This window comes from Chelonia mydas, chromosome 13 (assembly GCF_015237465.2).
Source record: "Chelonia mydas isolate rCheMyd1 chromosome 13, rCheMyd1.pri.v2, whole genome shotgun sequence".
In the NCBI taxonomy this organism is placed as follows: domain Eukaryota; kingdom Metazoa; phylum Chordata; order Testudines; family Cheloniidae; genus Chelonia; species Chelonia mydas.
In genome coordinates this window covers 4605510-4620477 of record NC_051253.2, presented here as the reverse complement: position 1 = coordinate 4620477, position 14968 = coordinate 4605510, and the positions used below count along the sequence as shown (strand labels likewise).

Below are 14968 nucleotides of genomic sequence, written 5' to 3'. Positions count from 1 at the left end.
AGACAAGATGCTGAATGGCTGACAGGCTGAGTTCTGGTCAGACATACACAGGAAACCACGACCGACCTCGCAAAGGGCACCACAGTCAATGGCCTCTCTGGAGTTGATCCCAAATACATTGAGGGAGAGACGTGCCAAAGCATTCTGTGGGTTTTTTGCATTCTTTTTTTTTTTTTAACCATTAACTTCACCAGGAGCAAGGTTCGATGATTGCTGGCTGCTTTTCAAAATCCACCCTGACGTTTCACAGGCTGTAGGCGAGATCCGTCCATGTCCTATCACCTTAGGGAAATTCCTTCCAGAAACTCAACTGAGCACGTTTGAATCTGATCTGTGTTTAATCCCCAATAAAACTGACACTCATCAGGTTTTGTAGGTATTAATAGGTTTTCCTTCACAATAAGGCATGACACACACAACACACTTGCAAGGCTCCCTCTTGCATTTTGATTTCCTTTTCAGGCCGCTGTGCTCAGCAGTTTTGACACATTTTGTTATGTTTTCCAACACGGAAGAGCTCTGTACATGGAGAGGCAAGAAACCCAGGATCTCGGTTAGAGCAGTGGATGGCAAGCAAGGGCCCATTTCAGTAGGATTTGTGGAGACCTTACAAAAAATCCAATAGATGGGAACGTTGAAGATGAATAGGGCTCTTTCACCCAAACTGAGGGAATTAAGATGATCTGTGGTGCAAGTCAAGCCCCTGACATCTTTATTCGGCTTATTTTCCAAAGGAAGCTGAGGCAGGGAAGCTGTGGCCATCCAAGAGGTCCATCTCAAAAGCCATGCTAGAAATATCTGTCTATCACCTCTGGTCCAGTCCACAGAATAGCATGTTGTAATAACTACATTGTTCTGAAAACAGAGTTGGGAGCAGGGTTTCGGAGGGAGACTGCCCCGATGCCTTTAGACATTGTTGGAAATATCCTGGCTTGCTCATGTTGTGGTTTGTCCATCGTAAAGGGATGCTTGGCGGAGATTTTTGGATGGGCTGGGGTGGCTGGACTTTATAGGAAACCTGCCGTTCAAAGGAAAATATTTGCCATCATTCAGGCTGGCAAGGGAATCCATGCATTGATCCCTGTGGATAGGGTGCAATCCCACCCACGAAGCGCCAGCCCCCTTTATTAATACTAGGTGGTGGCTAATCAGATGTCCTTTTACTCCTCCTCCTCCATTTCATTCCACCCATGTACCTGTGTATATGAGGCATGAGCATAAAACAATTTCAGTTTGGTTTAAAAGGAGGATGAGATCCGGGAACTCGTTTCTCTGACTTTATCAGCTTCAGATCTAGTTGAGCTGGGTTAAGGGTCGATCAGTGGTTCTGAAGGTGGTTTTAAGGTCAGGCTTGACAAAGCCCTGGCTGGGATGATTTAGTTGGGGTTGGTCCTGCTTTGAGCAGGGGGTTGGACTAGATGACCCCCTGAGGTCCCTTCCAACCCTGATATTCTACGATTCTAAGGTCCTGGAGCATGCTGTGTTCGGGGTCTATACATACCTCGGACTTTGGTTTTATTGTATATCCCATTTAATTGTAGCCCAATTCTTCACTCCCGACATGTGTAAATCCCACTGAAGCCAATGGGAGTTCTACAGGGAGAAGAAATTCATGACTGGGCCCACTGTTTCGTCAGGCTGTAGCTCTGGTGGTATTTGGTCTCATTTCTCATGCAGTCACAGAAGCTGATGACATGTCTATCACTTACTCACATGCTGATCCTGTCGAGCTCTCTGTGAGCCCTTTGCCCATAGTACCTCTCTCCTAAGGATTTGGCCTAGCTTGGGCTGCCTAAGGAAATTAATCCAGGTGCAGACCACTGCTACTTCCTGCAGCTACCACCTGCCTCTTCTGTATTTTTGAATTAAGGAATTTCTCCCCTCTCCCCGCCATGGATTGATTGCTGGGAGCTCCCTTGTCTCTGTGGGAAATGCTGATTCCTAATCAGTGCAGGGAATGCAGCGTGTGACTTTTGCGTCCGTGCTGTTCATTTGCAAATGGGGTATCCTCCGTGGCTGTAGTGCCTCTTAGTCTAGCCTGTGCAATAACTACACCCTAAACACCTAAGCCATAGGGTCACCCCAAAGGAGACGCCGCAAAGCCTTTGGGTCCATTATCGAAGCCAACCCTCGTTGAATGAAACTGACGAATCTGGAGTTCAGACTCTCGTCACGGACCCGTCTTCTAAAATGGCTTGACATAAGCAGAGCGATTCAAACGACGTTTGTTCAGCAGTGCGGGTTGGCCCGTTTGTGCTGCACGGTTCAATAGACCCACTCCATTCAGCTGAAGTTGACAAAGGCCTGTTGCAAGCGAAGAAAGGGATAATAAGAAGAGTCTGAAAAATCAAACTGATTGTGAATATCTAGCTAGTTTATAAATGCAGGAAGGTATTGCAACTGGGCAGTCATGCTGAGCACCCATGTTTCAGGAGGGGCTGAAGGCATCTGTACATGCTCTTTGCGTTATTGTTTTCTGTGCATAACACCATAATGGTTTAAATGAAGGCTTCCAAATACCCATTTAACTTAGATTTAATAAGGCAGCTATTGCATGGTAAGTAAATCCCAGAAACTTCTCGGGGTTTAATAACTGTGTTGTGGGGGAGAGTCTGTTCCAGACTTTATTGTCTTCTTTAATCTAAATGAAGGGCCAGGGTTTCAGAACTGCAATGACCCTGACTGCGCACACAAATCAGGTAATGTCACCGATTCTTTTGCACACCATCACGGTTACTGCACACACAAATTTCGCACCCATTTTTGCACATGCAATAGTGCATCTCCAGTGGGTGAAAATCTGGCCCTAAATGTGCGTCTGCAAATCATAAATTGAAGGGCTAACATTTCAAAAACGACACAATTCAATCATACATACAAAGTGTGGCTTTGCACTCGAGTTCCATAACCACACACTTCACAGCATGCGGTGAAAATCTAGCCCAAACTTTTACCTGAAACACCAACTCCAGCCTTGATCTCAAATTTTCTCTTCCTTTTGGGGAACTTTGAAGTGAAAATGAGAGTGCAATATATCAGGAAAACCTTTGTACCCAATGACAGCAAATATTATGGTTCAATACGGGGAGAAAATCAATCTCTGGTCAGATTCTTGTTACTGTAGTTCTACATGGTGACTGATTCCTGACTGGAGTCACCTCTGAGGATGATCCAGCCAAAATGGGCACAGGAATTGCTTTCATCCCAGTAGACTCGCGCACATCAGCGCAAATCGTTTGGGATTTTTTTTTTCTTTCCGTTCTCTTTGCGGCACTCATTCCATGACATGTCCGAATGTTTCTTGTCAATGCCAGTTATAAGTGCATAAGTGCATTTTGGAAAAAAAGATTTTCAATTTATCACTTGTAACCATATATATAAATATAAATATATATATATATATAAAAGTGTTTATTTGCAAAAAATAAAAAAAATGTTTTAACAGTAAACTATCTTATAATAAACTCCCAATTTGTGACGATCTGTTCTTTTGTTAATCATAGACAAAGCCTCTGCTTGAGAGTACTGTAATAAATAAATATTAACAACAGCGCCACTGAACACCTAGAAGGGATACATCTATGTACTGTATATATTTAAAAAAAAACAAAAAAACTGTATCAAATAAATGTTTATTGATTTTTTTTGTAGTTTGGTGTGAGTGAGTTTGTTCACTGAAAGACAAGGGTTATCCTCCAATGAGCATCTTGTGTCCTCTCTCATTTGGCTTGAGTCTCTTGCAGGAACGTTCACTGGGTGCTGAAAAGGAACTCTTCCCCCCAGCAGAGAAAATTCTTGTTATTGGGATGAGGTGGTCTGGTTGGGCGTGAGACTGAGCCCATTTGGCTTAAGAGGTGATGTGGCCGAAGGCAAAGTACCCTGGACGGGGACTCACAAGACCCACTTCTGTTCCCACTCTGCCACTGGCTGGTAAAGTGACCTCAGGCAAGTCACTTCACCGTGCCGTGCCTCAGTTTCCCCATCCGTAAAATGTGGACAATGCTACTGACTGCCTTTGTAACATGCCTGGAGCTCTGCTGAGGCCAAGTGCTGGTATTATTAAGCAGTTGATTCTGCAAAGGGTTGAGCAGCCTCGGCTCCAGCGATCATCCCCGGGTAGGCACTCAGGTTAAATCTTAATGCTTAAACAGTGGCTAGCTTTTCCTTTGGAATCTTCACCTGCTGGCCTCACGGCCTCTCCTCCCAGCCTGGTGCATGAGTCACGAGTGACTCCCCTCCACGCTAGGAGCAAGATTCCAAACAAGCCGAGAAGGTAGGGCCTGGAGATGATGCATTCACTCTTCTACAGGACAGGTGCTATCTCCAACCCCACCCTGCCTCTGCAAGTCCACCAGAGGTAGGACAGCTTCCCCTTAGCAGATCAGCTGGAGATGCCACCAGACCAGGCCACCTCCTCAGCTTATTGCCCACTTTTGGGGAGTTCAGAAGGTCCTGCGTTTCCCCCATCAGAAGCTTCATACGGGTTCTGTGTCTCTACTAGCTGGAGGGTTATTCATCTGTCTTGCAACGTAGGCTCAGCGTGGTACTGGCATGCCTGCAATACCACAGGGGCAAAACAAGTTTTCACATGGAGCCTCTCAATATTCCTTGAACTCAAGTCTCCACATGGATGGAACCCACATGCTAAAGCGCCAGTCCAGCTCCCCATAGGACCCACGTCTTCCTAGCATGAATGGAGCTCTATTAATAGAATATGAAAGTCCAAGTACGGGGGCTATAGACTTTGGAGGTGCTACTATGCTCCTCCATGCATCAAGATCTGGTAGAGAAATTCACAAGGCAGCCTGAGAAGATTTCCTATCTGAGTACTTGAGGGGAGTCCTTTAGAGTTGACAGGTTGCATTACAAAGAGGTAAGCAGATGCATCCTTCTCTGCACTTATACAAACGGGCCAGGACCCGGTAAGCCTAGATAACTAAACCAGCTTGGGGCAAGCTGCATGCTGGGTAGTCTCCCAGCCAGGGATGCAGGCAGTAAGAGGCATTGCGGCTGGCAGCTGGCACCACACGCTGTCTACATCCTCGGTTTTGTTCTTTTTTAAACACCCTCTCTGTGTTCACAGTACGGGTAGAATAATGAATGGCTCTGGAGAGGCCAAGTGACAAGCATTTTCCAGCTGTTCCAAGCCTGCCTGCAAAGCCCACAGCTTGACAGCTGCCCCAGCCTCTCGAGTGTTCAAACCAAAAGCTGTTCTTGCTGAATGAACCTCATTCATCAGCAACTGGGTCATCTGGGCTGAGCTGACGGTTCAAGTTGGTGGCCCTGCATGAAAGCATCAGGTGAACAGAACCTGAATGCTGCCCCTCAGGAGGCAGATCAGATGGATGTGCTCTTGGCAGGCGGGGGGGGGCGTTTCTTTGCTTGGCCAGGGTGGGGATGTGGATAATGAGAACATCTCTCTCTAGCCCAGCGCTGGCTGCCAGCTCCTCAGCTGGGACAAGTGCCAGCGGGGCAAGAACTCCTGTCGTTCTTTCAGGAATAATAGAGTCGTGCTGATCACTGCACAGCAAAAAACAAAAGGCCACACTACTCTGTGAGGCCCGTTGGTTTAACCCGCTCGGCACTGAAGCGAGAGGTTTCTAGGAACTCGGGCCAGTTCAGCCAGACCGTCAGGCACAGTCAGCTGGTCCCTGTATTAGACCTGGATGTTCTCCAGCTGCAGGTCCCATCCCCAGCAACCCCCACCGGACTAAATTTCCCGCCCTGGCCTTGAGAACAAGCCTCTGCCCCGGTCCTGGTGCATCGCTGCTGTCCATGCCCCAGGCCAGGGGTGGCCAACCCATGGCTCCGGAGCCCCATGCGGCTCTTCAGAAGTTAACGTGCGGCTCCTTGTCTAGGCACCGACTCCGGGGCTGGGGCTACAGGCACCAACTTTCCCATGGGCCGGGGGGGTGCTCACTGCTCAACCCCTGGCTCTGCCATGGGCCCTGCCCCCACTCCACCCCTTCCTGCGCCCTCCCCTGAGCCTGCCATGCCCTCGCTTCCCCGCACCCGAGCCACTAAACAGCTGATCGGGAGGTGCGGGGAGGGAGGGGGAGGCGCTGACTGGCGGGGTTGCCAGTGGGCGGGAGGCGCTGGGAGCGGGGTGGGGGAGCTCATGGGGGGGCTGCTGACATATTACTGGGACTCTTTGGCCATGTACATTGGTAAATTCTGGCTCCTTCTCAGGCTCAGGCTGGCCACCCCTGCCCCAGGTAACCGGGCCCCCTGAACAGTGCAAGGCCTAGGCTGTGGGTTAATGCACCCGTAACGGACAGGTTTAGGGGAGGTCTTAGGCCTAGTCTTGCTTCCATTGAAATCAATGGGAGCTTGGCCATTGATGTCAATGTGAGCAGGATTAGGGCCGCAATGCGGCACACAGGTACGCTGACAACGTGAGGAACTGCTGCCCTGTGGAAGGCTGCTCCCAAGATGTCGGCCGAAAGGATCAGCGAATCCCTCTGGTAACTGGGAGATTTATGATCTCTGGCTACTAGGGGAAGAGGAAAGAGCTCAGGTCTCCTGAATTTTGACCCCCCTGACTCAGCTCCTCCTCTGAGGGAACTATTCTCTCTGGGGAGATGAGGGGAGGGGGCATGGAGTAGGAATCACCATAGAAACCCATCCTCTTTCCACTAGAAGGAAGGTCAGTGTTAAACCGGGGTCAGTTTAGTGATCAGCAGAGTCACCTCCCCCAGTGCAGACATACATTTCCACCCATCACCTTGATTTAGCTGGTTGAGGTCAAGTCTGGGGGAGACACATCTGATCTGACACGCCGGTCCCTATGTCAGGCTTCCGCATGCTGTATTTCAGTCAGAGCCCCCAAAGGTTTTCATTCATGAAAATCTCCTGGGAATATGCACGTGCAATTCCTTTCCAGCCACTGGATGGAGCTGTTGTTATTCGAAACCTCTCCTGGATCCGTTAGCCCCCCTGGCTCTGGGTGATGCTCCCAGGCGGCTCTGATCCAGCACAAAAATAGAAAGTTGAGACCTCGGGCAATGTTCTTCCCCACCTGAGAGGGAAAATGGGGATCACTAAAATAAGACATGGGAATGTGGCCATGTGTTCCCATGGACAACGCCTCCCACTCTGCGAGAGAGCAGCGGATGGTTTCCATAACCAGGCAGCTTTCCTTCAGTCCCTTGTGACTGGGCCAGAGCTGTGAATATAAACAGCAGAGGAACTTTCAACCAACTGCAGGAGGAAAGGCAGGCTCATGACTGTTAAATCCCCAGTTCATTTGGGAGACTCAAACGTGCTCAGATGGCAAAACTCCCCGTTTGGCCCTCTCATGAGTAAAATTGAAAAGCCCTTGGTCTCCTTTCAGGGAGCATTTGCCTGGCTAGATGATTGCTAATCCCGGATTCACTTTGGTTTTTCACTATAGTACAGCTACTTAATGTTAGGCCCCGATCACTCCCCTGCACCTGCCCAAAGCCTCATTAAAGTCAACTATGGGGTGCAAGGGTCCCCTGTCCACAGACCGATTGCAGGAGATGGACCTACATTTGCATGAGCTTGTTTAGCAATAGGCATAGCAAGGGCAGGCTCTGGATAAACTTCCTCCATATAGTTCTGCTCCTGCACCTTAACTCTGGCTTGCAGCATCATTTGCTTTACACTAGCAGGTCCTGGCCTCTCTAACGCAGACATTGCCAGCTGGGTTTAACCGTGTGGTGTTTTGGTGATGTGCACAGCTGGGATGAGACTCAAATGCATTAGTACTCGTCTTCTGTGGGAAGAGCTGAACTCAGATCACTAGAGATGACAGGATATTGCACCAGACGACCGCACCAGCTACTCCACCAAGGTCGAGACAATTGGTCAGAGGGGCAAATCGTGACCCCTGCTGCTTCTGAATTTTGTGAGCTGGACCCATCTCTGGCATGAACTGTAAATATATATATGTGGTAGTCAGTCTAAAGCAATGCTCCACCACCCCCATTTCACTTCCAGGTGTATGGTGTTACCTGGCCCTTGCAAAGTCCTTGCTTAAGTGTTCACAGCAGCTGGGGACACCAAAGATGTAAGAATGAGACCTGCCTGTAGGATCAGGTTTAGATTGCCAATAAAGTCCTCGTCACTTTCTAATGCCTTTTTTGGCAGATCACCAAACAGGCAGCAGAGTTAGTCAAATCTCCCTTAACGCAGCAGTTTGCCAACAAATCTGTGAGTTGGACCATTCGATCCCAATGAAATGAGGCTAAGGCCCTCTTTGACAGGGAGATTAGGAACGTGTAAAGCAAACTGGAGGATTTTCTGCATCTGCCCTTTCCCTTACCCTCTCCAAAACACAGGCCATCCTGAATTACACCCCGTGCAGCCCACAAATTCAATGGGGATGTAACTCAGAGCAGATCTGGATCTAATAATATCTATATTGTGCCAGGTTCCATTGCGCCAGGTGGCGTTCACCTTGGTGAGTATGAGGCCAGGCAGCCCTCCAGTGAAGAAGGGAGATGGCACTTTTGCCTTCTCAAGTGTCTGCAAAGGGTCAATAATTCACTTAAGTCTCAGGCAGTTCAAGAATGCAAAAGGCCAAGAATGTGCACAATGCCATGGGTAAGCGAGTGCAGCAGATCAGCAGCCCCCCTCCCTGTGAAATTTGCATTGTTGAGCCAGTTCCTTTCTGAACTTAGCATTGTTTGCACACATCTCTCCTTTAGCCTTCTCTGCCTCTGATGCTATTAATGACTCAGCCAACAGCTGCACCTCGTGCTGGAGAGAAGGAGAGGAAGCAAGTGCTCTTGTCTGTTCTCTCAGCCTTGGCTAATAGTGTTTGTGTTTCAGGGGCTGCTGGATGATGTTATAATCACTATTTTCTATTTAAGTGCATTGGGGCAGGGAACCCAAGGGTTTTCTTGCTCCTGCATTGGGCCAGGAGGGGAATGTCTTTTTTTAGTTCTTGCCTAGTCACAGAAGAAAAGCAGTCTTTGCTGTGTGGATGGCACAGCCATGTTGCTGTCAAAGAGACATTTTACCCTTTTGCGTTCTTTTCTGTTCCAGTATTTTCTTCTGTCCCTTTTGAGTCTCGAGTCGCATTCATTCAGATTTGCAACTGTTTGTGGGAGAAGGCATTCCAGTAACCTTTGTGGTCATGGAAAGAGAAATCTAATGCCCTGATCCTGCAAAGCCATGTGTTTAGTTCTACACACTGTGTCTTCTATGGGACCACTCCTGGGATGTAAATTCCACAGAATTCTTTGCAGGATCAAAGCTTCCTAACAATCAACCACATTATCTACCATCTGCTAATTCAGTTATGACAGCTAATGTATGCATCATTTCTGCATGAGCTAATAAATAAAATACACCTGAAGAGTGCCGAGATCAGTCATAGGCTTGAAGGAGGAATTACTGAGTGGAATTCTATGACTTGAGACCAGACAAGATGATCACCATGGCCCCTTATGGCTTTAAAAATCTATGAAGGCTCAGAATGGAACCCAAGTTCTGACGCTTAATTTAATAATACAGTAACCATTTGCTGTTAACCCACCGCTGGTCACACACAATAGTCTAAGAATATACCCAGCTCACGTGACTTAACTTCCTTACAGGACTTGCTGCAAGAGCTGCCAAGTCTCACCCATCTGGGGAGGGAAGCTCATTGCTGATTACTGTTGAGGCAGTTTTCAAAGGCGCTCTCAGCACTGAAGGAATGTGCAGCGTGCCACCGAAGCACGTTAACTCTCACATGCAATGTTGGGAGATCTCCTTTTTCCCGTTTACCACAGGGCCTGGTTGTTGACTTATCACATGATATAAAGTTATATAGCTCCAGCATTTAGCAGGGCTACGATTTGGTAAGCAGCTCTAGTATTTTGCAGGCCCAGTGTCCTCTCCCTCTAATATTTTGCAGGCGGACGGCTCTGGCATTTTGCAGGCTCGCTAGTGCACGCTCTGGTCCTTTGCAAGCTCTTTTTACATTTAAACCCACCACAGGGCTTTGCGTGGCCAGCAGCATCCATCTCCTTGCTCTGCACCCCATGACCTCCAACCCGCCCTTTCAGTTTCCTTTCCTTGCACGGTCGTTAAGTTTCCTCCCCTGCAAAAAAACTACGACTCCCATGATGCAAAGGGCTCCCACCCTTCCGGCGAGTTGTAGTCCACCCATGGGCTCCTCGCCTCTGGGAGTAGCGCGTTCGCTCCCCCCTGTGAACTACAACTCCCATGAAGCCCTGGGGCGCAGGGAGCGTCCCGCCCCAGCCCCTCTCCCAACAGCTGATCGCGAAGCGCAATGGCTGCAGCCGCCGGTGATGGCGGGGGAGAGGGAGTGAATGAGGAGAGAGGCGCGCCAGAAGACGGCAGGTAACAGGGCGCACCGGGGAGCCAGGGGCGGCCCCTGGGGGCTCTTTGGGGTGCAGGAGGGGGGTGTTTCTGTGGCTTGTTTGTGCCGGGGTCGGTTGCCAGGGCAAGGCTGGTGGGGCTGGAGTCCAGGCAAGGCAGGACAAGCTCCCCTGAGCTCTCCAAGGGGAAGGCTTCAAGATGCATCCACTTTGCCCCTGCAGTTTGCTGTGGTGGGGACTTTCTGAGGAGCCCCGGAGCGCGGTGGATCTCTCTCTTCTGCATGGGCATTAACCATCTCCCCGGCACTCCCAAGGGGCAGGATTTGCCCTAGGGAGCTTGTCCAAACTTTCCCTTGCGGCTCTGTCTTGCAAGGTGCTGTGCACCTGATAGGCATCCTTCTCCCCAGAGCTGGCTGCATTTCAGTGGGGCAGCATGGAGAGCATTTGGAGAGCGCCCTGGGGATACTTCAGGGTGAAAAGTGTTTGTGTTTCCGCTGCCCTGTACTGGGCTGAATCAGGCCTGCTCAGCTGCCTGGGTGTCAGAGGCCCTATGTTGCTAGTAGAGATTCTTCTTAAACTCAAGAATCTGGGGCTAGTACAGGAGATCTGAGTTCAAACTCAGCTCTCCGCATGAAGCTCCAAGTGCCTGTGATGAGCTCCGTGATAACGGTGGAGTGCTCAGTGAGCTTCATGCTTTTTGCAGGGGTCACTATTCAGAACCATACAGTTTTACATTATGACAGGTTTCAGAGTAGTAGCCGTGTTAGTCTGTATTCGCAAAAAGAACAGGAGAACTTGTGGCACCTTAGAGACTAACAAATTTATTTGAGCATAAGCTTTCGTGAGCTACAGCTCACTTCATCGGATGCATTCAGTGGAAAAAATGAAATCCACTAAATGCATCCGATGAAGTGAGCTGTAGCTCACGAAAACTTATGCTCAGATAAATTTGTTAGTCTCTAAGGTGCCACAAGTCCTCCTTTTCTTTTTACAGTTTTACATTGTAAATGATAGTATGATATGCCCTGCACTCATTAGGGAATAGTGTGGTACCCTTAATTACTTGCAAATCTCAACTGTAAATATTTAGAGGTGACCAGTGTATGCATCACAGACTGCTCTTGCAAGGGTTATAAAATCTGCAGTTTGTTCTTCTGGGGTGAAATTCTAAACCCTCTCCTGCCCTGCCCCCCCCCCCCCCAAAGTCAATGGCAAAACGCCCACTGACTTCAGAGAGGTCAGGATTTCACCTGATGTTTATAAACACAACTGGAACCTTTCTGCACTTGTGAAATCTTTATCTGTTGCTATCTTGAAAACTGTGAAAACGATCTCTGTGTTGAACTCTTTCAGTGAGGAAAGATTCTAAGTGGGTGTTAGTTTCACACACCTCAACATTAGCAAAGGGTTCTAGTCTGCATACACAGAACCAAGGAATTAGTCACTTTCCTTCTTGTTGCTTTGTAAACTGGTCAACAGATTAAACTGCCCTGAGGATTAGCTTTCTGGAAAATATTAAAGTTTAGCTGTTTGCAAATCATGTGTGCTTTTGCACGTGTGCACACACCCCTTCCAAATATCATGCACTGCAAAAAGTGTCTTAACATTTGCCATCTTGGAAAAGACGTGTGTATATTTTTTCCCTACTCACATAACAGAAAAATGGGTGGATGGATTTTCCTCAAAATTTCTTTTAAAAAAAAAAAAAATTCTTTGGTCTGAGACCATGCATGGAATATACCAGCTCTAGAGGTGAAATGTTCAGAACTCTACGATGAGTGTCTACAAACGATATTTATAATAAATGCTGCAAAGTAACGCTTACTACAGTGCAGTGCACCCTAGTCTAGTGTTTGGAGCAAACCCCTGGGGATGTCCAGAGTTCTCATGTGTTCTGCTCCAAATTAGTCAGCCGCGTGACGTGTGACTGTGGGCAAGTCACTAAGGCCAAATCTTTCAAACCTGGAGGCTTAGGTTTTTCAGAGACACTGAACGCACTGATTTCCAGTTGAGTCCGTGACAAACAGACCACTTACTTGGGGGGAAAGAGAGACTCAGGCCCCGGCGTTTGAAAACGTTGCCCTTAACCTTTTCGTGCCTCAGTTTCATCAACTGTCAAATGGGGCCTATGAACACAATGAGTTTACCAGAGGAAGGAAGTGCATTACTGAGTAATAGCTAGAGAAGCTGATGAGTAGTTGGGTTGTACAACAATGGCTGTTTTAACCAGGTAGTCGGGTATCAGTTACACTGACCTCATGGTTTCCTGTGTCCAAGCTGTCAGAAATGCAAAAATGAACAGATGATAAACTGTGGTGAGAAGGGTGCATTATTTTTGAACTTCATTGAGCTTTGATAATCAAAGTTATTAACAGAGGATAAACAAATGTGCGTGTGTTATTCCACGGTGCCTGGTTCTCCTCTGTTATACCGGTGTAGGGGAATGATGATTCCATCACACTCAAGGGAGTCACTCCAGTGGAAATGCGGTGTATGTTTGTGGTGGGTCGGGCCCATGATTTTTCAGTGAATGGAGCCCCTTTCGATGATTTGCCTTATGTGAACACTCCTTGCTGGCCAGGCGTGGGCTCTCTTCTCAGCTAGCAGCAGTGACTCTGCATTTTTTCCCCGTGGGCATGAATTTTGCATTCAAGTTGCTTCATGATTGTGGAATGGTGTTGCCATAGAAGGAAGTGGTGGTACCGTTGACCTCTGTTGTGGTATTTAAATATTTGGACATTTACCACTAGGGGGTGCTAGTGCCATCCCCGTAAACGTGTCCGGAGCCGCAGATTAAGGTGCTGCTGCTGGTTATACTCTAGAGTGGAAACTTTTTAACTCTTTGGACTCTGGAGCATTTTCATCGTGTGCAACTGGTGATCCGGACTGGCTGTACCAGCGGCTCTGCCAGTGTCAGGAGTTGGGTCCTGCCTCTCACCAGGAGAACGGGACTCTATCCCTATCTCCCTTTCCACGTTCTTGGGGCAGGTTAGCACTGCACGCACCAAGCCACAGTTACGTGTCTCGCCCTGGTGGTCGTGGCAGTGGGAGGATGCAGAACGCTACTTCCGAGCTCCTCCCTTCTGCTCCTGGGCTGAAGCTGCTGCTCTGATGAGCTGGCGGGGGCCAGGGTGGGCTGGGGGAAGGACTCTGCTCCCTTTCTGTTGTTAGGGAGGCTCAGTGAGGGAAGAGGTGCGTCTACCCTGTCAGTTCTGCACACACAGCTCAGGGCTCAGCTTTTTGCTAGGCGAGGCAGAGCGCTTCAGTTCTTGGTCCCAATCATGAAAACAGTTATTTACTTTTGCCAGTTATACTTGCTGGTTTCAGCCCTGCTTTCTATTAGCCTCATGCATCCTTGTTAGGAGTTTGCACCACCAGCGTAACTCCGACAATGTGGTTACACCGGTGCACGTTTCTCTAATGTAGGTGAGGCCTCAGTCTGATGGGCACCCCGCAGCTGCATGAGAGGAGTTCAGGGGACTTGCATGTGTCCTTTAGACTCTTTGATTGTTTGCTGATGTCTCTCCTATGCACCCGCCCCGGAGCAGAGGCTCCTGTGTGCAGAGACAAAGGTGGGTGTCCCCCTCTAAGGACGAGAGGCCCTTCATGCTTTGTGCATGCTTTGGCCCTGGGAGCTCCAGCCGCCAGACTGTTACGCTGCAACTGATGGGGCTGTCATGGAGAGAGATGGGTGTGACGAGAAGGATCAGAGGTGGCTCCTTCCTCAGTGTTAACGCAGCCCAGGAGTCTGAGCAGGCGGCAGGGCTACAGTCTGGCCGGTGGTTAGTCTCAGAGGCCTTCTCTTGCTGTCATTTCACCGGTAAATCAGCCTCGCTCCACCAGGCTCAATGGAGCTGTGTCCGTTTGCACCAGCTGAGGATCTGGCCCTGACAAACGCATAAGGTCCCAAATGGCTTGGAGTTGTGGTGTACAATTGTTACAGTCTGGTGGGGGGCTGTCCTTCAGATCCCGAATCTCTCTCTTCCCCCTCCCCGCCCCACTCTTTTGGATTGCGACATCCACCACTCTGTCATGGAGGATCAGTAGAAGAAATAAATGAGACAGGGTTTATACAGGACGTAGTGTGTTCTGCCCAGCCAGCGGTGTGAGCCAATGCTACATTCATAGCAGGGCCCACTATAACTGGTTCACGCACACAGGCCCTGATCCTGGAGTTGGATCTATGTGGGTGGTCGCCTGCTGGGTCATGTATGGACACGAGGGCCCACATGGATCCAGTTGTAAGACTGGGGTCACAGTGACCAAAACAGGAAGAACCCTGGTTCATTTCAGCTTTATCCTAAAAATTAAAGGAAAAATAAATTATTAGCATTTTCCCAAAATCTGCATGAACGTGCTGGAATGAAGGCAAATTGGGAAGACGTGACTCTAGCATTTATATTGAGTGCATGTCCTATTATGATAATGTCTGGGCCATTTTAATAGTCAGTGTGCAACGCCAGACACAGACGATCCCCCACTTTTATGAACACCCCTCCCTCAGCATCTGCATTTCACTTACACCCACCCAAGGGCCGTTGGGCTCTCAGTCGTAGAACTAATATAATATAGACATGAGGACCAGTATCTTACACTCGGACACTGCTTGTGAGGCGAGCTAAGAGCAGAGTTGCTGTGCTTCCATCAGCCTAACCAGCTGTAAAGGGAAGTTC

General features: G+C 48.8%; 1 protein-coding gene across 6 annotated transcripts in view; it reads left to right on the top strand.

Moving 5' to 3' along the window:
* The first annotated feature begins 10159 nt into the window (after nucleotides 1-10159).
* Nucleotides 10160-14968, top strand: part of UCKL1 (uridine-cytidine kinase 1 like 1) — a 41289-nt gene continuing 36480 nt past the window's right edge. For 3 of the 6 annotated variants that reach the window (XM_037915421.2, XM_037915417.2, XM_007062555.4), the window contains exon 1: nucleotides 10161-10317. In XM_037915421.2, the coding sequence (XP_037771349.1) occupies nucleotides 10247-10317 (71 nt within the window). In that variant the 5' untranslated portion in view covers nucleotides 10161-10246. Of the gene's footprint in view, nucleotides 10318-14968 lie in introns of all 6 variants that reach the window. The other 3 variants (XM_043526725.1, XM_037915420.2, XM_037915419.2) reach the window with 3 other exon arrangements.